General features: G+C 40.7%; 1 protein-coding gene across 12 annotated transcripts in view; it reads right to left on the bottom strand.

The window, feature by feature from the left end:
- sorbs2a (sorbin and SH3 domain containing 2a) overlaps positions 1–21,266 on the bottom strand; it is a 117,179-nt gene that overhangs the window by 11,763 nt on the left and 84,150 nt on the right. For 8 of the 12 annotated variants that reach the window (XM_067441872.1, XM_067441871.1, XM_067441876.1 and 5 more), the window contains 12 exons: positions 21,001–21,205; positions 20,806–20,920; positions 18,435–18,518; positions 12,952–13,008; positions 11,612–11,658; positions 9,349–9,524; positions 7,003–8,685; positions 6,097–6,158; positions 5,728–5,825; positions 4,140–4,254; positions 3,917–4,045; positions 2,194–2,364 (listed from right to left, as the gene is read on the bottom strand). In XM_067441872.1, the coding sequence (XP_067297973.1) occupies positions 2,194–2,364; positions 3,917–4,045; positions 4,140–4,254; positions 5,728–5,825; positions 6,097–6,158; positions 7,003–8,685; positions 9,349–9,524; positions 11,612–11,658; positions 12,952–13,008; positions 18,435–18,518; positions 20,806–20,920; positions 21,001–21,205 (2,942 nt within the window). The remainder of the gene's footprint in view (positions 1–2,193; positions 2,365–3,916; positions 4,046–4,139; positions 4,255–5,727; positions 5,826–6,096; positions 6,159–7,002; positions 8,686–9,348; positions 9,525–11,611; positions 11,659–12,951; positions 13,009–18,434; positions 18,519–20,805; positions 20,921–21,000; positions 21,206–21,266) is intronic. The other 4 variants (XM_067441873.1, XM_067441874.1, XM_067441882.1 and 1 more) reach the window with 4 other exon arrangements.

Below are 21,266 nucleotides of genomic sequence, written 5' to 3'. Positions count from 1 at the left end.
AGTGTCCGTGTATGCCATCACATGTCACGTCATGACGCTGCACCAATCAGGATTGGAATAGTTTCATTCATACTTCAGATGTGTTACGCTAAGTGAGCGTCCTCGAATTGTCATTACTGAAGCAGTGTCTCTTTCTCTTCTCAGAGAACAAGGGTTTCAGACGTAACCCGAGACGTTATCTTTATAGTTATGGTTCTTGGTGTGAACAAGTTATTAAGGTTCAGATACAAAACCAGTCTGTTTAAGAAACAGTTGATACACTTGTATACATATGAGACTATACATATACACTATACACATATAAGAATTGTTTTACTAACAATATAGATATGGCCCCTTTAACTTAGTCAAAGAACATGCAAAGAATTGGAAAAAAATACTGTTAAACTTAAAGGGGTCCGATTATGGCCTTTTCCACTTGATTTTGTTTTTGGTGAGTATTAGAATATGTTTTCATGCTTGATTGTTGACTAAACATAATTTTTCTCATATTTTACATTATTACAACCCACCTCTCCCCAGTTCGGGGGGTTGGTGTTGAGAGAAAATTATCGTGGTGCCCCCCTCAGCACGATGCGCGGTGGGAGTGGTGGCACTGGTTGCATGCATGGATTTTACAGAACTTTTCAGAGTGGTGTGTTTTTTGTAATATTCGTATACATTATATTTATCCAAAAATTAATCATATTTGTCGGAAAACTCGGGTAACAAACAGTAATCGATCACAAAACCATGGTTAATTTTTCTAAGGAGCGAGGGATGGTCTTACAAAAGCAAGACAATACAAAACCTAAATAAAACAAGCTGTTTTTCATAAAATGTGCATCACTCGATAAACGTTGGGATTATAATGTTCAGGAACAGTGTTTAAAATTTTAATCACTAAGTTTGTCAGCCTTAGGAAGGTCAGACTGATGACTTTTGGAGACATTGTGAAAAAGCGCAGCTCAACCAGGCCTTATCCCCCTTTTTGCATATTTTGTGGCTGGGGATTATTTAAATGAGTAACATTATGACTTCATAAGATTCGGAAAAAATGCGTTGTAGTTCTCAAAAAGGGGATTCTGTTAAATAAAATATGTCCTTTGGAGTGGACTATGAGCTTTGTAACCTTGCAGAAGCTTTTTTTATGCTTAAACAGCAAAATTGCACACTAACTAAAGTTATAAAAGTGAAAAAGCAATAGGAACCCTTTAAGATTTAACATTTGTTTACTCTCGGCACACAACCAGACTATCATGCTTCTGTCACACTGCATGTTGCACCTCTTTTTTTGAAACAGCCTCCAAGGCTGATCTGTTGATCGTTTTATCATCCTCTTCCTGTATGTACAACTCCGGAAGCTCCTCCCATTTTAGCGCAGCTACTGGACTGTAAAACTCTGTTTTCTCATTCAAAATGACTGACAGCAGCTCCTCAGCCTTTTTCTCACAGATATCATGATGCTTATCCAGTTTATTTTCTGATTTGTGGCTTGAACTAATGGATAGTGGCCTATTAGGTGACACATCTTGAATAGCTATGTTTTTTGATCGATTGGCCAATCTGCTTTCAAGTTCATTATGGAGTTGATTTTTCAGAAACATCGACATAAGCTCACCATATGGATCAGGTTTGCTTACTAGCCTACATGGGTCATAGTTTTGTTTCAAGTTTTGCTCCTTTACATACACATCTTCTAAGAGCTTTTTACCATCATGCTCCTTTCGTTTCATTCTTAACAGCTGATTATGGTCTGTGATCCATTTAAATGGTAAACTGAATGCTTCTTTTACATCTATTGCTGTCAGTTTATCTCTGTAGCGAGGTTCATGAGAAACATTTGAGGACTCTGAAGTGATTGGTCCATGGCTGAAAAAAGGGGAGGGAAGGTTTTGTGGTGGGGAAAACCTTCGCACAAGTGGAGCAGGGGATTGGTGGCCTATGTATTGTAGGTTGCTGGGTAAGGGAGGAGGGGTGGGTGGCACTGGACTGCCACAGGAAGATGGGTAAGTAGTGGACACACCCAATGTGAGAGACAGCCATTCACTAGTGACCGTTTGAAGGTGTGTCCTAGTGGCAGAATCAAGCCACGGGAAATGGGAGTCTGTATCGTGCTTGAGCAAGAAAGAAAGAAAGCAGAAAAATGAACTTATTAAGGTCTGTAGAACAGACTTTGTGGGTGTGATGGTCCAAAACTGGTCCAAGACTTACCTTCTGTGCCCTATGTGTGTGAGTGTCTCCTTGGTGACTGGGGCTCTTGGAAGGAGAGCCTTTGATCACATCGACATACGACACAGGGAAAATGCCCTGCTTGTTTGAGCCAGGAATCTTTCCTTCATACCAATTCTGATCCACCTTCCTTAGGAGGATCACTCGCTCCCCCTACAACAGCAAAAACATGCATGCATGTTTAAAGGGGGGGTGAAATGCTGTTTCATGCATACTAATCTTTTTACACTGTTAAAGACTTGGAATCCCATACTAAACATGGACAAAGTTTCAAAAGTTAAGGTGGACGTTTGATGGGAGTATTTCTTTGTCAAAAATACTACTTCCGGTTAGTCATAAGTTTCGGCAAGTTTTTTGCGATCATGCGTCCCCTTTGACGTTAATGGGGGCGGAATTTCCTTGTATGGGCCTTACAGACAATTCTACCGGAAGAGCGTGAGAGAGAGAGAGGGAGAGAGCGAAAGTAACAGACTACGCCCATCAAAGCGCTGGCTCGTAGGCTGCTGCACAGGTGATGTGCACATAACAATGTCACCAAAAAAGTGCGTTTTTGGTTGCCAGACCAAGACAGTCCTGCACAGATTCCCCCAAAACCCCGCGTTAAGGCAACAGTGGATGTAATTTGCTTTTCCGGATCAGCAACTGAGTTGCGCGAATGTTTATATCTGTTCGCTGCATTTCGGTGCCGACTGTTTCATAAACAAGGCCCAGCTCGACGCCGGATTTTCCCGATCGCCTAATGCTGAAGGAAGGAGCAGTCCCAACGATAAAGGTCCCAACGTTAGAACCGCAGGCGGTGAGTGAGACTGCTTCAAATGTCTGTGTTTTTGCCTATGCCCATCAAGTAGCCCAAACATGATCACGTATAGTTAGTTGATCAATGGAGCATGCGATGTGTAGTGCGTGTACATTTGTTTAGCTGGCCACTATATGTGTAACTTTATGTTTGTGTATTGTAAAAGCACTCCAAACAACAATACACAAAGAGGGGGGAAATATGTTGAACTAAATAAGCGCGCTTCTTCATTCAAATGTGCTACTATTCCGTGTCTTTCTATTTAAACACTAACTTAGCCTGCCGTGCAAAACCAGTCCGCTTACTAACGTCTACACAAACCACGCGTAAACACACACACACACATGCACAACTGCACTTCCCACATGTACACCTTCAAAGACAAAAATACGACGATATAATTCAAGTATAAATATGTAAATAACACAAGCCGCTAAGCATATTATATAGTTAGTGTATAACTTGTACCACATAGAGACGTCCTGCTCTAGTCGTTTTTGCTGCTGCTCCTGTTCAACTGCAGCCTCTGGGTCTGATTCCGGATCATAGATGTATGGCTGTATCTGATTAAAAGCCATATTTTTATTTTGAATAAAGTTTTTTTCCCGCTGTTAGGGATGACACAGCTTTACGACGCACTCGACTCAACACAATAGCAGCAGCAGCACACGATACGCCCCCACCCGCTCGGCTTTTTTCGGAAAGACTCGGAACAGCGCATCTTTCTTATATAATTTTTAAAAAAATAAAGACTTTTCGGAGATATGCAGGATGCAATGCTACTCTATAGGTACTCAAGATTGACATGACACTGACTGAAACTGAGTGTTTAACCCCCCCTTTAAAATATAATTTTAAGGCTAGAGTCCATTTTAGAGGTAGAGAGATGGTTGGTGTGTTTACACTTGCCTTTTTAAGAGAAAGCTCTACATTAGTGTCAGCATTGAAGTTGTATCGTGCTATGGCCTCTCCCATCTCTCGAACCTGAGCTGGAGGAGGAGGCCTGACAGGCTGCCTTCGCTCTGGAGATGCCACCTTCTGAAGGAGAGAATAAAAGATAGAAAGCAAGAGAGAATATGATAAGGTTTGTGTCAGGGTTTAGTTTAACTCAATAGGTTACATAGACACTGACCTCAACATAAGAGATGGGGAAAATCCCAATTCGTCCTCTGTGTTCCCCCTCATACCAGTTACTGTCAATCTGTCTGATGATGTTGACTGCATCACCTTTCTTGAAGGAAAGTTCCCTGTAAATGCACACACATACAGGCAAAACATGCATTAAAGGGTTACTTCAACGATTAGCATATGGCTTTGTATCAGTAGAAACACTAGAGTATATTAGAATGATCGTGTTTTTTTTTTTTTGCATTTTATTTTTGTGAAAAATACGCAAATATTGTCAGTTTGCGTCATTGAGAAATTTTTGGCCAGAGGCTAAAGACTACAGTCAGCAGAGGGAGCTATTTCCACATGTTTTCAACTTGCACATGGGGGATGGGAGATCACACTCACAGCTCAGCTCGCAGCCTCAGGCATTCATGTAAACGGTGCGGCCAGCAGAGCAAAGTGAGTGTTTCAACTTCTTAAATAATTGCTATGAAAGTGAAGCTTCTAAAGGCATGAACTGAAAACGCGCCAGACTGAACACGCGCTGTGAATGACTGCAGCGAGCGGGGATGCGTTTACCTCAGCTCTCATCATGAGAGCTCATTCAGCTCATTCATCAGCATGAATGTAATCTGACTCCTGCAGCGTTTGTGCCGTAACACTCCCTCAGCGGCTAAATCACATTATATTGAACAGACACGTTTAGTTTTTAATTGTAGTGTCTGAACTGATTTTTTGAAAATGAACACGGTGGGAAAGTGATCCAGTCACAGTGATTCAATAGCAGTGGCTTTGGGCGTGGCCTCGTAGGGCAGCGAAGCATTCTGGGAATTGTTGTCTTTTATCCCCATGAAACAAAAATACCTTTTCTGTATTTTCTCAGTATAGAAAGGACCAAATTCAAAAAATAATTTCACATTTCTACTACATTAATGACCCAGTTTAAATACAGATTCATCTTCCCAGCGCTGAAGTACCCCTTTAAGTACACAGTAAATACAATATATTTATACCTATTTATTTATACATATTTGACACTAAATCCTACTTGCCAATAGTCCAATCTTTACTTATTCACAGAATTCAGAGACAAAAATATTCACTAATTAATGGTAATGATAACTAAATGCATATGGACACAATGTAATAGCATACATATTTACAAAAACTATATTCTAATTTAATAGTTTATTAGAAAAAATAAGACAAAAATACATTTTATATATATATACACATTATATATATACAGCGTATATATATATACACATTTTGGTGAGTTGCAAATTTCAGGCTGAAATTCATGGTCCTTGAAATTCTCTAATGGTTTCATTAGTATTGATTTTCATGCAAGCTGACACTTTCATGCAATGACTGACAGCTCAATTACGATGCAGAGACCAGTTTCACTTTAGCAAGTTAGTATGCAGAAGCCAAAGTGCAAAAATGTAAAATGCAATGCAAAACAAAAGAAAGACAACATTTTGAAAGGCTAGATTAAAATTAAATGGATTTTCACAAACAAAAAGCTGGCCCAGCCCATTTTGAAGATTCAAATTCAGTGAGATGCGGTGGTGTCATAGTCTCTCAGAGTTGTATATACATGTACTCACTTGGCAGACTGAGCTTTAAAATCATAAATAGCCCTGGCAGACTGTTTCTGGTGGAGGAGAGAAGACAATATAAGATAGGTCATCTGCTTAGAGGAGACCTACGAGGCAAGCAAAAATACCATCAGCTATCCAACATATGCACGCCTAAGCCATAATTTCTCAAAACTAAACCAAAATAAAGGTTACAAGATAGTGGGATTTATGGCATAGTACAATAAGAATTCCGGATTTCAAAGCCATAACCATATATTTACTCAATGATACTCAATTTAATCGATAAAGGTATCTCTGCAGGTTTCAAATCATGGTTCTAATTAAATGAAAACTAGTTCATGTAAAAATAGAAATGAGGGATAGCAGCATTTCTACCTCTCTTTCTGGAGTGGGTCTTCTGCTTTGTGGTGTGAGACGTCCTGTTTCAGAGCCCTGATCTGTGGAAGCACAGAGCAAATGTCAACAGAAAGAAAACACTTCTGTAGTGACCATTGTGGCACCACATGCATTGTGACTCATTGATCTCAAAAGTAAAATGAAACAACGTAAAAATGTGCAAATATTTATTTCATATTTGGGGTCAAATGAAAAGTAAGGGAGGATTTGGAGCAGCACAATATGACATGAAATGCGTTTGACATAAAAAGGGTCTAAATACTACAATACTACAAATACATCACATAATCCTGTATTAAACAAAACTTAAATTAGAAAATGTATAAAAAAGGAAACAAATAAGCGCCTTAACCACAGTATTCCATACATCAGCAAATAAAAACAAAAAGAAAACAGGCAAGGGGACAAAATTAAAACATAAAATGAATCTCACATCATGCATATACTAGACAGACATTAATTGCACCATGAACTGCTAATACTTCTTTTCCACTTGTATCATCGCACATAAACCGTATGAACTGCAGTGATGAGACAGGCACAAAGAAAAACAACACTGTTATTTTCATAATTAGAGTTTTTGTGTTAGTATTAAATCTAACTATTAGCTAATGCTCTAAAAAAGTCCAAAATATTGACTATTGTCCAATCAAATGTGTTAGAATGAGAATGTCCTTCCTCCTAAAACCACTGGCATCCAAATTACCTTACCCATTGATTTAAGTCAGACACTAGGTGCCATGCTGAAGAAGCATGCTGCTGATTATGCAGAAAAGAAGTGAAAGCGTTTGCATGTTTTCAGTTGGTAACATCTTAGGTAATGAAGTAAGGATTCTGCAATAATGATATGGAAGGATAAAAACAACTTTAGAGAACTAGCTGCACCTGAGTAGCAGTGCACATTAGCATTAACATTATGCTGGTTGTTGTTGGAGGCGTCTGCATGGTGTTGCTGCTGGTAGGAGGCACATTGGTGAGCTCCATGGTAAGGCTGGTGGACATGGGGCGAAGAGGGGGAGCCGGACCCTCTTTGAGCCCGCAAGGAGGAGCTACGCTTGGGCACGTCAGGTAGCAATTCTTCCAATAACCGCCGCAATATGCTATCATCTGGCATCCTAGCTGGTCCTTGCCCCTTTTCTGCCCTTATGTGGTCATAAATGTCCTGCAAAGCAGCATCTAAAGCCTCATAAATTGCTGTTTTGGATTTCGGTCGTCCGCTTCTGCAATGTCGTCGCTGGGTCGGCGGGGAGCCTCGTTTCCGGCGGAAAGGCACAGGGCTGACCAGGAAGGCCAGTTTTGAAAGGCCTGACTCACTGGGTGACTGTTGGGCTAGTGGAGATGTAAGGGCAGGGTGGGATTCCTGCCGAGCCCTTTCCTGTTGTCGCTCGTGTTTTAGCATGGTGGTGAAACGTGTATAGGATGCAGGACAGCGACCCTTACAGGAGCTGATGAGGTGACGGTGTTGGTAACCTTGACTCTGACCCACACTCTGGTGCAGGTGATGGTGGCGGTGGTGATGGTGTCCATGGTGATGGTGTCCATGATGGTGATGTTGCCCAGAACCGTAGAAGCTCTCCGATGAGGTTAGCGAGCAATGATCCAGGTCGCTCTCGCTACACAATGAAGATCCTTCTATGTGGATGTCGCTCATTTCAGAGGCACAGGCGTCCTGTTCACTGTCCGAGTAGTCTTGATGCTGCCTCTGGTTCTTCCCATGAATTGGCACCAGTCTACTGCTGTCTGGTCCTGGTCTTGGATGTCCCTCAGGGGGACTTCGAGCCCTTTCTGGAGGATCTTCCTCCTCCAAAAGAGATTCAACAGAGAATCGTCGTTTGGGACAGCTGCTGGCCCTTGAGGACCCTGGTGTGGTGGTGCCCGAAGGGGCATTTTCGTCACCAAGGTCTGGCATGGATTTTGATTTCTGGATGAGCTGTTCATATTCCGATATACGGTTTGGGACCATGTGTTGAGGCACCTCATGACCAAAAGGTGCCCACCCATGGAGGCTGTGCCTCTGTTGTTGCTGTAGCCGTTCCAACTCGAGGATTCGTGCACGTACAGAACGAATCACCTCTGAGGGCAACAGTTGCTCACGGTCTATGTGGTGCATCTTCTTGTAGAGCTGAAGGAAACCTGGAGCATCATGTGCCATCTTACGCCGGTGATGTCGGCGCCCCCTGGGAGATGAGGTAAGACTTTTTACTTGTGGTTTCTGTGGAGCGTCTTCATCGAGCAACGAACCAGCACTTTCCGAGCGAGTAGTAGTCACAGAAGTGGATGCTCTCCCATCATTACTAGCACCATGTCCATCAGACAACAAGTCATCACAGCTGCGTGATTTGAGCCGTGGTGATGAAGGGGTCATGGCAGATTCATCGTCAACGCTACTCCAAGTCTCTGCAGCTTCATGTTGGCCTGTCTGCCAACCGTTCTTGAAGCAGATGGAGCGTTTGGAGCCACGCCAGGTTGGTGTGGAGATAGTGAGGGAGTCTGAGGAGAGACGAGAGGAAGGACGCTCCATACCTGGAGAGCTCATACAGGAGGAGAGTGACTCACTAGCGTCTCCAGCTGTGAATTAAAATAACATCCAACGCAGCATGACAAAGAGGAGACAGGAAAGCTGGTTAGTGAGCTCAGCAGATAGAGAATGGCATAGCGAGAGAAAACAGTTATCAGTGAGAAAGTGTCAGTATAGTTATATGAGAAAGAGGAGAACATGCAGTCTCATGTAATTATGATCTTCTACATAGATTCAAACATTTCACATATTAGGTCTATCTAACCACAAATTTGACCATCTACTGATAGAACAAGATAAATTATTACTTGCAGTTTCTGAAATTAATCAAATAAAACATACATTAGGAATATGTAAAAAAAAAAGAAAAAAAAGAAAAAAAAAAAAGAAAGTAGAACAAATCTATCAAACAGTTAATCTGCCAAAAGAAATTGCAATAATTAAATATGCCATAAAGGCTCGGGTATACCGGGTATACTATATAAGGCCTGGCTCAGTTGAGAGCACAAGACTTTCAAAGTTTAGTCGTTTGGCCTTGTGCGTGGAAAGTCGCATTTTGCACAAGCGCTGTTGTATGGACACCGTCTACACAGTCACAAAAATTGGACTGCACATGGAAGTTGTGCGCGGACATTGATGCATTATCAACAAGATTAAATCTGTATAGCACATTCTATTTGCATTTGTTGTTGTGTGAGGCAGTCTGAAATTACCTTTGGCTCTGGATGGTGAGGAGGGGGAGGAACGTATGGTGGGCTTCTTTAATGTCTGTGCTTTATGGGAATCCAGAGGGCGGGAAGATATTTGACTGGCATTCTGCTCACTTCCTGTGTTGGCTTGAGTGACAGAGGGTTCTGACTTTCGCCTTTTCCTGTAGTCACTTGCGGAACTAAAATGTCCAAATCAAAACATTATTACTGACTAAAATTATATTACATTACTGAATAATTTTATAACACTAATAAATGTAAACAAGATAATAGAGAAATAAGGGAATTAAGAATAGCTGTGTAGTTTTAATGACTCTATAACAGTAGGTAAACAAAATAAATAAACTGTTTATGGCATTTTGGAAAATGGAAACAACCCAGATTAGTGCAAGTGTACAACATATAATCAAGTACATGCACAGTAATGTTTTTTTTATGCACAATTATGTTGTCCACTATTCTGGGTAATGTTTCCATTTTCCAAAATATACCGTAAACAGTTTTTATATAGTTTATATTGTTTAATACCTACTGACACACTATTGCAAAATATATAAATAACTGGCATAAAAGCATTTTTGGGAGTGAAAATATTAACGTGCCTAAGTAGGTAATATCAGTTTACATTTTCAAACATTTATTTTGGCATTAATTGTAATAATCCATTCCGGTGAGATTTTTGAATGCAGGAGTCTGACAACAGCTGTTTGATCCACATGGAGATCTTATCTCACCAGCATCAAGTCTGTCAGTGATTACATGAAGAAACTGAAAAACAAATGAGACAAAATCCACAAGAACTACGACAACATTTCCAAGACGCTTAAAGAAACCTTCCTGCAAAGGGTGGTCACACCAAACACTGATTTGATTTAGTTATTAGGAGTTAATTGATAAACAACATCTATTTATTACATAATTTTTAAAAGCATTCTCACTTTACAGCATTTTTACACAAGTGTCTTAAACTGTTCACAGTACTGTAGCTTTGCAGGAGGGTTTCTTCAAGCGTCTTGGAGATGTTGTTGCAGTTCTAGTGGATTTTGTCTGTTTTTTTCTGTTTCTTCATGTAATCACAGAAGCCCCTTTCACACTGCATGTTGGACCCGCAATATTCCCGGAACATTGCCGGGTCGCCTTCTGTGTGAAAACAACCACGTCCCGGAATTGATTACCGAATTGAACCCGGGTCGGGGACCTAGTAACATTGCGGGATTCGACCCGGGACGAGCGCTGTGTGAACAAAAGCCAAAACTAATGCCGCAACGTGTACGTAGTTATCTTGCGACTGCTAGAGCTTGTTTTTTCAATAATACAACCCTGCAGTGCCAGAAGAGCTAGTCGGTGTTTTAAACGCAGAGAGTGTTCGTATACAAAATAAACTAAAATTAAACAAGCAGAAATGTGTGCAAACTGGACACAAGTCGAGACCACGGAGCTCCTTACTATCCGCGCTGAAGCTGAGATCGCTCGCCTTATACGTCACATCTGGATGTCACGTGTCAACTCGACCCGGGACCGTTACGGGTTGTGTGTGAAAGCGCACATATTACTTACGGTATTTCGCTGGCAGTGTGAATGGACCAAATCTAGCGGCCGGGAACAAATGCCGGGTGGCATTATCCGTGTATTTGCCGGAATCGCAGTGTGAAAGGGGCTAGACAGACTCAATGATGGTGAGATTAGATCTCTGTGTGGATCAAACAGCTGTTGTCAGACTCCTTCTGCATAAAACATCTCACTGGAATGGATTATTACAATTAATGTCAAAATAAATGTTTGAAAATGTAAACTGATATTACCGACCGATACACTATTGCAAAATATATAAATAACTGGCTTAAAAACATTTTTTGGGGGTGAAAATACTAACGTGACTAAGACTTTTGCACAGTACTGTTTATTGACAATGACACTCCGATTACAAGGTATTCTAAACATTAAACAGTTCTAAATAAGGGTTCTTATATCCTGTATCATAAAGATGCCATATGAACAACAGCAGGTGTCACTGAGCTAGAGATGATCTGAGAACAGTAGGAGGTATGAAGAACGTGTATACACACATCAGTATCAGATGTAAAATTCACATATACTGAACACACTAAGTGACTCTTAGTGTGTGTGGCAGAGCTTTTAAAACATGAACAAATTAGATAGGACAGAGGATGCTCAGTTTCTATTCTGGATATCCAATAAGCATATCTCTGTTAAATAAAAGAACCTGAGTGAGAAAATAAGACACAAAAATGAAAGAGGAGCTTACCTTGAAGGCCCATCAGGCCGTTCGGAAGGCGAGAGATAGAGGGATGACTGAAAGAGAACAGACAATAAAAGGGAAGAGTGAGATCCATGGGAACAAAGAAGTGTAACGTACCCGTCCTGTGCCTCACTCACAACCTTCCCCCGCATGCGCAAAGAAAGCGATGACTGACAAGGGTTCCACATCTCTCTATCCTACCTTAAAGGACTGTGAAAATGAACTGTGACCTGTAAGAATAAAAAAGGGGCCAGGGCCCCACAGTAACCAGAGCCCAACAAAAGCCAGAAAAACAAAACAGTACAGATTCAGAGAGTCTGCACGTGGCACCAGGTCACAAGAAGCCCAGTCTATTATGTTGTCCAAGATCGCCACGCCTCCTTTCCTTTGACACAGCCTGGGGTGAATTACAACAAATCAGAGCACAATACAGCAGTCTCTGCTGTTCATTCTGGCTTATCCATGCGACTTGGATCAGAGAAAAGAAAGGAAAGTAATTAACAACACAGCGCTTTTAACACACCAGTGCTGATCCTAAGCCAGATAGGAAAATAAATAAAAAGCCAAACCACAGGAAAAGAAAAAGAGCATTTCAGTGTTACTTTTGAGCATGTGACTTTCCTCAAAAAACATTTTGAAAGTAGATGGATATCCAGTCTCTCATGCACATGAACGCATTCATTCATCAGAGGAAATTATAACATACCACAAATTTAAATTCTGTCATCATTTACGCACCTTCATATTGGTCCAAACCTGTTTCCTTTTGTAATAATTTCTGTAATAATCTTCAGTGGAACATAAATTAAGATACTTTGATAAATGTTTTTGTTGATACGGTGGCAGTCAATTGTCACCAAAACCGTAAATATAGATATTGTAAATATCTTCTTTTTTGTTCTGTACATACAAGATTACAAAGATTACACATGTTTGGAGTACATAATGACAGAATTTGTGGGTGAACTGTCCCTTTCAGACTGAAAACTTAAAACTAAAAAGGAAATTTGAATAATATGAAAAAGCATTTCAAACCATAAAATGCATTAAAAAATTGTCCTGAGTGTTTTCATCTGATACTCCAGAAAAGCCTCAATTAAAGTGACCTTTATCATCGGGACTAATCATTTCACATTAAAATTTAATATTTGTATAGTTTACATGAGGATTTAAACGTGGGTCAAATTGATTTTCATTTGCCATCTAAAAAATTAAATGATGCTGTAGGAGGAAAAGAGAAAGATGAAGAGATGGCAAAGTGAAAAGCAGAACTGCAAATTGTAGGATGAGCAAAAAAACAAGCAAAGGAAGGAAGGATGGACAGATGGCCAGGAACGTAGATTTACCTGTGCCACAGCATGTGTGGAGTAGTCAGGATTATAATCCAACCTCTTTTTAGGAGGCTGGATGCCCCGCCACCCGAACGAACGAACAGCACAGAGGTGAAGATGAGGTGGAGAAGCAGGTGCATCATGGGAAAAAGACACATGTGGAGAGAGTGAGAAGGTTAGGACATGGAGAAACAGAGATCACACAAAACACAAAACAAACAAAGGGTGAATACTAGTGTCGAAAGAAATCGACTACAGTGGCCGCACATGCTTCACCTACCTTACACACATAATCGATTGTGTGTTTAATACACACAACGATGGAACTACAAAAGGCTTCACGCACATTTTGCTTGTTTACACATTGTGGCAGGAAACTCAACCAGTAAACAAGCCAGGAAGTGTGTTCTAGAAGCTGTAGGAACTGCGCATAATATCTCATGTATGAATATACAGAGACCTCCAAAATATATGGACAATTGAGCCACACATTAAAAATGTTTATGAATTTTATTGCATTAGATAATTTAGACAATATAAAATAATCATTATTTATATTTTTTTATAATTTATTATTTTTGTAATGGCATTTGCATCTAGTGGATGTTCACCATTATACTTAAAAGGTTAACACTTTTGTTGAGCAAAGATGCATTCAATTGATTAAAAATATTATGGTAAAGACATTCATACTATTATAACATCTACATTTCTATTTCAAATAAATGCTGTTCTTTTGAATTTTTTATTAATCTGACAAAATGTATCATTTCCAACAAACATTTTAAGCAGACAGCAGTTTTCAATGGCAATGATAAAAAACAAATGTTACTTGAGCATGTTAAATCAGCATATTAGAATGAATTTCTAATGGAATAGAAGCTGAAAATTCAGCTTTGGTATCACAATAATAAATATATTTTTTTACATAAATTAAAATTGAAAACAGTTATTTCAAATGGTAACAAATTAACCAAAATGACTGTTTTTACTGTATTTAAAAAAAAAATCAAATAAATTTAGTGTATGCATAAATCAGCACTGATGTTGGTGGCGTGTCCCCATCAAAATTCAGATTAGTGGTCATTCATTTTTGTGAAATTTTCAAATAAAGCTGCACTATGTAATTTTTCCGTCCGCTAGAGGGTGCCTATTCAAAACAAAGGTGTAGTTTGATGACGCCAAGTTTGAGCGCAGAATCTTGGGTGAAGTTATGACTTAAATTATGTTATGATGTTACTCTGTGTGTTCGCTCAGCGGATGCTGTGACATTAAGAGTAAAGCGTTTCTGCCAAATAAAACTTGCGGAAACCAAGGGTAAAGCAGATATGATGTAATCGACAGGCGATTCCCTCAGACACTATGTACATACGTAACCTGAGACGTTCCCTTATCGAGGGAACTCGCACCCACGCCGCCATAATACCTAGTGCCTGTGTGTGTGAAATCTTAGCGCACGCTATGTCACAAGCACTCGAAACCCTGGAGTGAAAGCCACAACCAGGTTATAACCATACTCAGAGTTGAATGGGCTCGAATCCTTAGTGAAGAAAGTTGACCGATCGACTCATAAGCCACTGAAATAGCCTCAGCTATCCATTTGCTCAAAGTCTGCTTAGATGCAGGCTTCCCCTTACTAGGGGACTTAAACCATACAAACAATTGGTTGGTTCTACACGACAGGGCAGTACTGTGGCTGTAAGCATCTAATGCCCTTACTGAGCAGAGCAGATTTAATTTCTCCGGGTCTAGATTCTGAAACAGATGGAGCTCTGGAGTGAACAATATTCTTTACCACCTCAGTGGAAGGACCTGAATCTATGAGCTGGGCCCCCTCAGAAGCCAAGCCCACAGTTTCCATAACTCTGGGTGGGGGTGAAATATTGACCCCATTCCTTTAGAAAAGAAGGTACCTACTGACAGGAATCTCACCCGAACAGCTGTCTAGGAGAGACACCACGTTCTGATGTATATATCCGACCAGAACAGGGCTATTAGTAGCAGACGAACCCTGTCCCGGTGTCTCTCTCCAGAATTCCTGGGAGCAGCACCACCAGGGGAAAGGCATACAGACACAGCCTTGGCCACGTCTGCACCATGGCAACCCCAGAGGGGCTGGATAAGCCAAAAGAGCTCCACCACCTCAGGGTGGAGTCTCCACTTCCCAGGTTTCAATCCCTGCCTCGACAGGAAATCTGCTCCATGATTTACTCTTTACTCATAATTGCCTCCCAGCCGGTGAGGGATGCATCCGTCATTAGCATCAAGCGACAACAATGAGCCCGCGACACCGGTCCTTGGGACAGAGACCAAGGCTTCTTCCACATAACCAAGGCACGAAGGCATCGCCGCGTCAACCCCGACACTTTCATGTGAGCGAGAACAGCACCTCGATGCTGAACCGCTAGTTCAAATCATCAATTGTCTCTATAGTTCAGAACACGAATGCCCTGGTGTCTCAGAGGAGCCAGAGTTGCATCCACGCACTTCATGAATATGCGGGGAAATAAAGCTATGCTGAATGGAAGAACCTGATACTGGTGAGCTTCACCCCCGAAAGCAAACCTGAGGAACCTCCTGTGTTGAGGAAGGATAGAGACATGGAAGTATTTGTCCTTTAAGTCTATTGTGACAAACCAGTCCTCAGACCTGATTTGACGCACAATCTGTTTCAGCGTGAGCATTTCTTGAACTTTAGTTTCTTTACCTGCAATTTAACTGATGCAGATCTAGAATGAGACAATCCTCAATGTCTCAATCCTTCTTCGGAACTATAAAGTACCGGCAGAAGAGTCTGTACTTCTTGTTCCATATCCAGAGCATGCTCTGGCTGACTACTGTGGATACCACCCTGTTATATCTGCAGGACCTAATCAGAGATATTTGGCAGAAGTTTCCACGCTGCCAGAAAATCTACTAAGGGAACCAGCCTCTTGAGGCTAGCCTCTGGTGTTTGTTAAGCGGTCGGCTTGGTGTCCTGAAACGGCCCACTGGCAGGGAGCAACCAAACCGACCCTCTTTGAGCCCTCCTCCGAGAGCACGAGCTTCCCCATGCCGCTACATTTCCGGGCGGACATGGAGACGTGTGCTTGCTGAGGATCGCTGCGCCCTGAAGCACCAGAGGTGGCAGGGTTGGCTGAACAGCTCCCTGATGGCACCGAAGGGGGACGGGCAGTGTGTAATGCGGTGAACACCGTCCCACTCTTAAGGGGACTGGAATCAGAAGTCTGACCCTTCTGCTGTCAGGACTTTATTTTATTTTTAATGCAGTCAAATATCAACCAGACAAGTAAAATGGTCTGGATGAAAGGCTAAATATAATGTATTCATACAGATAATCTTCTGAAAAGTATTTATCATTTAATTCCTCAGAATCAAAATCAGCCAAATATCAACCAGACAAGTAAAAATGGTTTGGATGAAAGCTAAATATAATGTATTCATACAGATAATCTTCTGAAAAGTATTTATCATTTAATTCCTCAGAATCAAATGCAGCCAAATATCAGCCAGACAAGTAAAAATGATCTGGATGTTGGCTGAATATAATGTATTATTACAAATAATCTTCTGAAAAGTATTTATCATTTAAATCCTCAGAATTAACTGCAGCCAAATATCAACCAGACAAGTAAAAATGGTCTGGATGAGAGGCTGAATAGTGTATTAATACAGATACGCTTCTGAAAAGTATTTATCCTTTAATTCCTCAAAATTAAATGCAGCCAAAGAAAAGACTGAATATAGTGTTAATACCGACATCATTTCAGATGAGTATTTAACATTTAATCCATCAGAAAACATTTACAAAACTTGGTCTACCATAGACATAGTCTACAAACACATACTTAGTTTGCACGATCATAAGAGAAAGAGAAACGGAAATTCCTGTCTGCTCAATTCCCCACGTATATATTGCGGACCCATAATTTACACATTGCCTCAGCAAATGCGAGATCTAAGCCACGATCTGTAGCAATTCGATTCATCTACTCGATTCATCTACTCGATTAATCTACGTGATGCGAACTCGCGATCTGAGCCACTAGACTCAACCCCGTGATCTACACGCAGCCTCTGCAAACGCGAGATCCGAGCCAAGGACCTTTATTGACTTTCTCCCCTCGAGAAGAAAGTCCACAGGAGCAGAGACTCTCGATAGTGCATGTTGCACGTCGGGAATTTTATGAATGAACACTGTCAGCTCCTTTTACTAGAGCAGACCGTGCAGCATTCGCCACTCCAAACAAACAACACATTAATGTGTTGTATCCCCACTCGTAATGAAGCGAGGGTAGGGAGGAAAACACGATCAAAAATGCTGTCTGCTAGTCATTATATCTCCTGTCTATATGCATTTCTTATGCTCATTCTTTTTTTGGACAAACAACAATAAATAGACAAAGACACACAGAGCGCTTGCTGAAGACATCAGAAGCTGACATCGTCTGGGTCATGGGTGCTTTATAGTTTCCTGGTCAATGACGTGACCCGCCTATGATGTCCCGTCACGCCATTGTACTGATTTCATGAGTGCTTCATGATACAGTCATGCATAAGCGTTCTCGCAGCATTCCGACGCAGTGCGAGTTCCTCGATAAGGGAACTACACTGAACAAAATATATAACACTTGGCCTAGTGGTTTTTGGATATTTTACTAGAAAAATACTACATAGTGCACCTTTAAGTATTCTTTTACTTTTGTTCACTTAATCATGAATATTTGATTACATCCTTGTATAGTACATGCTCAAGTAAAGTTTTTAAGAGTCAGGTTTTAAGAGTCTGGTTTTAAGAGTCTGAATACTTAGTTTTTATAGTTTTCTATTGTTTTAAAATTTAGAACTTTTTGATGTGATATTGTTCAGCTTGAAATGTGCAAAATGTATATGTGGATTAAGTGTCCAAATTCTTTTTAGGGCCACCGTATTCATCATCCAACATCTATTCATCTTTCTCATGAAAAGAGTTAGACATGTAAGAGCTGTAAGCTGTAAAAGAGCAGGTGTGTGATACAGCAAACAGAGCCAAAGCAAAACCACAGTGTTTCACACTAAAAGTTAAAAGTGATTAAAAACTAATAAAATTCCTGTGAAACAACATTGTACTCCATTAAAAGAGCACAAGTACAGACAATGTTGTTCTTTCGGTGAGTGTTTCGAGAACAGATCATGGTAATTTCTTGGGATATTAGCCTTGTGGTTTAACATCAGACGTGTCTGATGCCTGACCTGCTACGGTAACTCTTGCAATGTTATTGTGCTAATTGTTATACTAGTGATGTTAATGCCATTTTACTGTTTTCAGTATGCAAACACAGATTCCTTGGTCAAATAAAGCCAGTGTGCACAAAAAGCCAGTGTGCACAAAAACTTTAACTACAACACACACACTCACACACACACACACACACACAGACGATTGTCATTACACAACAGCATTTGTGCTGGATTATAGCCTACAGCATGCCAACCTGCCGCACCCTCATTCAACTTACCGGCCGTCCAAACTCCAACTCGGAAAAGAATTTAAACCAAGGCTCGTTCTCTAAATCTATGTCATCTGGGTTTAAATCAAACGTCTGGAGCAAGAAGCAACGTAGAAGAATAGAGGTAAACAGAGAGGAAAACAATGAGAGGAAAAGAGAAATGCCATCAGGGTTAGGACCAAAATATGCTGGAAGGCATGATGGGTAAAGCACAGAAGAGGAGGATGTTTTGGGTCATCAACACATTTTCTTTCACACACAAAATATGGAACATCAAATCATAGCAATAATCAGGGCTTAAAGGTATAGTCCACCCCAAAAAGAAAAAGTTATCATTCACTGACCCTCATTTTATTCCAAACCTATATGCCTTGTTTTATTGTTCTGTGCAACACAAGAGAAGATATTTTGAAGAAGGATGGTACAAACAGCTTTGGTTCCCATTGACTCCCAGACAAAAATACAATGGAAGTCAATGGGACCGAAACTACAAAAGAAAGTAAGTCATTTGGAGCAACACGAGGGTGAGTAAATTATGACAGATTTTTCATTTTTGTGTGGGCTATCCCTTTAATAGGAGTTGTGTCTCTCAATACTGTCCAGAAGGGGGAGACCTCATGCTTCTTCCTCTTGTCTGTCTCTCTCTCTCTCTCTCTCTCTCTCTCTCTCTCTCTCTCTCTCTCTCTCTCTCTCTCTCTCTCTCTCTCTCTCTCTCTCTCTCTCTCTCTCTCTCTCTCTCTCTCTCTCTCTCTCTCTCTCTCATCCTCGAGCTATGACAGCACATGCTGAGAAAGCTGCCCACTCATTTTGCCACCTGGGACATCACCCATTGCCACATCCACAGCATTTGTGCTGAGGGCAGTGCTGTGATTCAGCCTCCTGACATTTCTATTCCATTGTTCCCTGTGAACCGAGCCACTGGCTACAACTGCGCCGCTTTGTCTGACACCCTTCCAGCTTTTTACATCTGCAATGCAAAACAAAAGTTCAACTGCACTCGGAGGAGACATGAAACACTGAGGAAAATCCTCGACTGAGCCGTTTTGTTTGTGCCGCTTTTTTAGACAAATGCAGTAGAAAGTGACATTGCTAGGAGGAAAATGGGATTAGGATATGTATTGCTGGAAAATCCAAACCTGCAGCATATGCATCAATACCATGGCGTAATGTTAACCACAGCACTATAGCTCCAATTGATTGCTTTTAGTGCAAACCTTTACCGATATTTTACCTACTACATGAACTATTACACAAAGTAAAAGAAAGCTTGCTACAGCACCACATTGCTCATGATAAGCAAACTCATGGCTGATGGCCCATTATCTAGTGAAATGATCCATGAAACAGAGAGAACCAAGCTTTAACACGTCCAATCAGCTGGTTGGAAAACTGCAGTTTGACAATGTACTAAACAGTTAAGCCTGTGAGCAACACCTTTATAAAGGTGAATTTAAACACAAACAATGAACAAAAAACACAATGAAATTGAGTTTTTATAAATTTAGGGGTGGTAAGATTTTTTTATGTTTCTGAAAGCAGTCTCTTGTGCTCACCAAGGCTGCATTAATTTGATCAAAAGTACAAAAAAAGTAAAAAAACAGAAATTAAAGTAATAGTTCACTGAAAACTCTAAATTGATCACTTGTACTTAATTCTAAATATTACTTACAATCATAAAATAACATGTTATTGAATCATGTTTAGGATGTTCTTTCCCAAAAATATGAAAGTGAATCAATCTGATGATCAAAGTGAGTTGACAAAAAAGCACCTTAAATGTATCATAAAAGTAGTCCATGTCATATGTGCACTATATTTCAGTGTTTCTGAAGTCATGATAACTTTGTTTGAGGAACAGACTAAAATTGGTCATTATTCACAAAATATGATATGAATATGATCAGCGACAAACATGTGAGAACTAGTGACATCCTCATAAAACCTGATGGGATGCATCTTTAAATGTCCTATCTGAATATACATATTTGGGCTCCACATAAAAAAGAAAGCCATAAAGGTCTGGACCAACATGATGGTGAGTAAATAATGACAGATTATTTATTTCTGTGTGAACTACTTTAAAACTTTCTACAGTTTATGGGACACAAATTTGGCTTTATGCAGAGCTAAAAAAGGCAAGTATCTGCTGAGAAAGCAATTTAATCCAGGACAAGGCCTAATCCGTATAGGAGACTGACCCTGTATATTTGATTTTGTGATTACCGGAACAGCACTGAATTACTCTAAAATGAAGGAGAACCCCAGAACAGAATTTTCTTTAGATATTTAGACCAATTTTGAGTCCATGTTATGTGAGGATTTTTATGCCAGTTTAAATTAAATCAAAATCACAATGATTTCATTAAGTATCCTCACTCACAGGCCTTTCTTGTTCGAGGATGGAGGATTTTCCAGGCTCATACTCAAAGATGCTCCGTGGTTCCGCCCGGTATTTACGTGTGTCCACTTTACGATCTGGAGGACCCCACTCATTTCTGAAGATAAGAATAAGAACCAATCAGAGTGGTTGGACGCCTTTGAAACAGAGCCGAAAACATGAGGTTGGGTGTCTTACGGGTCGTGTGAAAACTCTTTCTCTCTGTCCATGTCCCGTGAGCGGAGCTGAAGGAGAGACGGCATGGGAGGGGGAGGCGGGGGCACAGGTGACTGCGAGAGCTCCCGGTGGGCGGCACCGTCTGGTGTGTCTGAGGTATTTCGTGAGAGAGGCCGGTACGTGTGTGTTTGAGGGGGTGGGTGGGCATGGACAGGAGGGTAGTTGTCTAAGAAAGAGGCACACATATCACAGTAATATGCCAGATCAATAAAACAACTGGACAGTAG

The sequence above is a fragment of the Pseudorasbora parva genome, chromosome 4, assembly GCF_024679245.1.
Source record: "Pseudorasbora parva isolate DD20220531a chromosome 4, ASM2467924v1, whole genome shotgun sequence".
Taxonomy (NCBI): domain Eukaryota; kingdom Metazoa; phylum Chordata; class Actinopteri; order Cypriniformes; family Gobionidae; genus Pseudorasbora; species Pseudorasbora parva.
The sequence above is the reverse complement of the archived record's forward strand: the minus strand, read 5'-3'. Positions and strand labels throughout refer to the sequence as shown.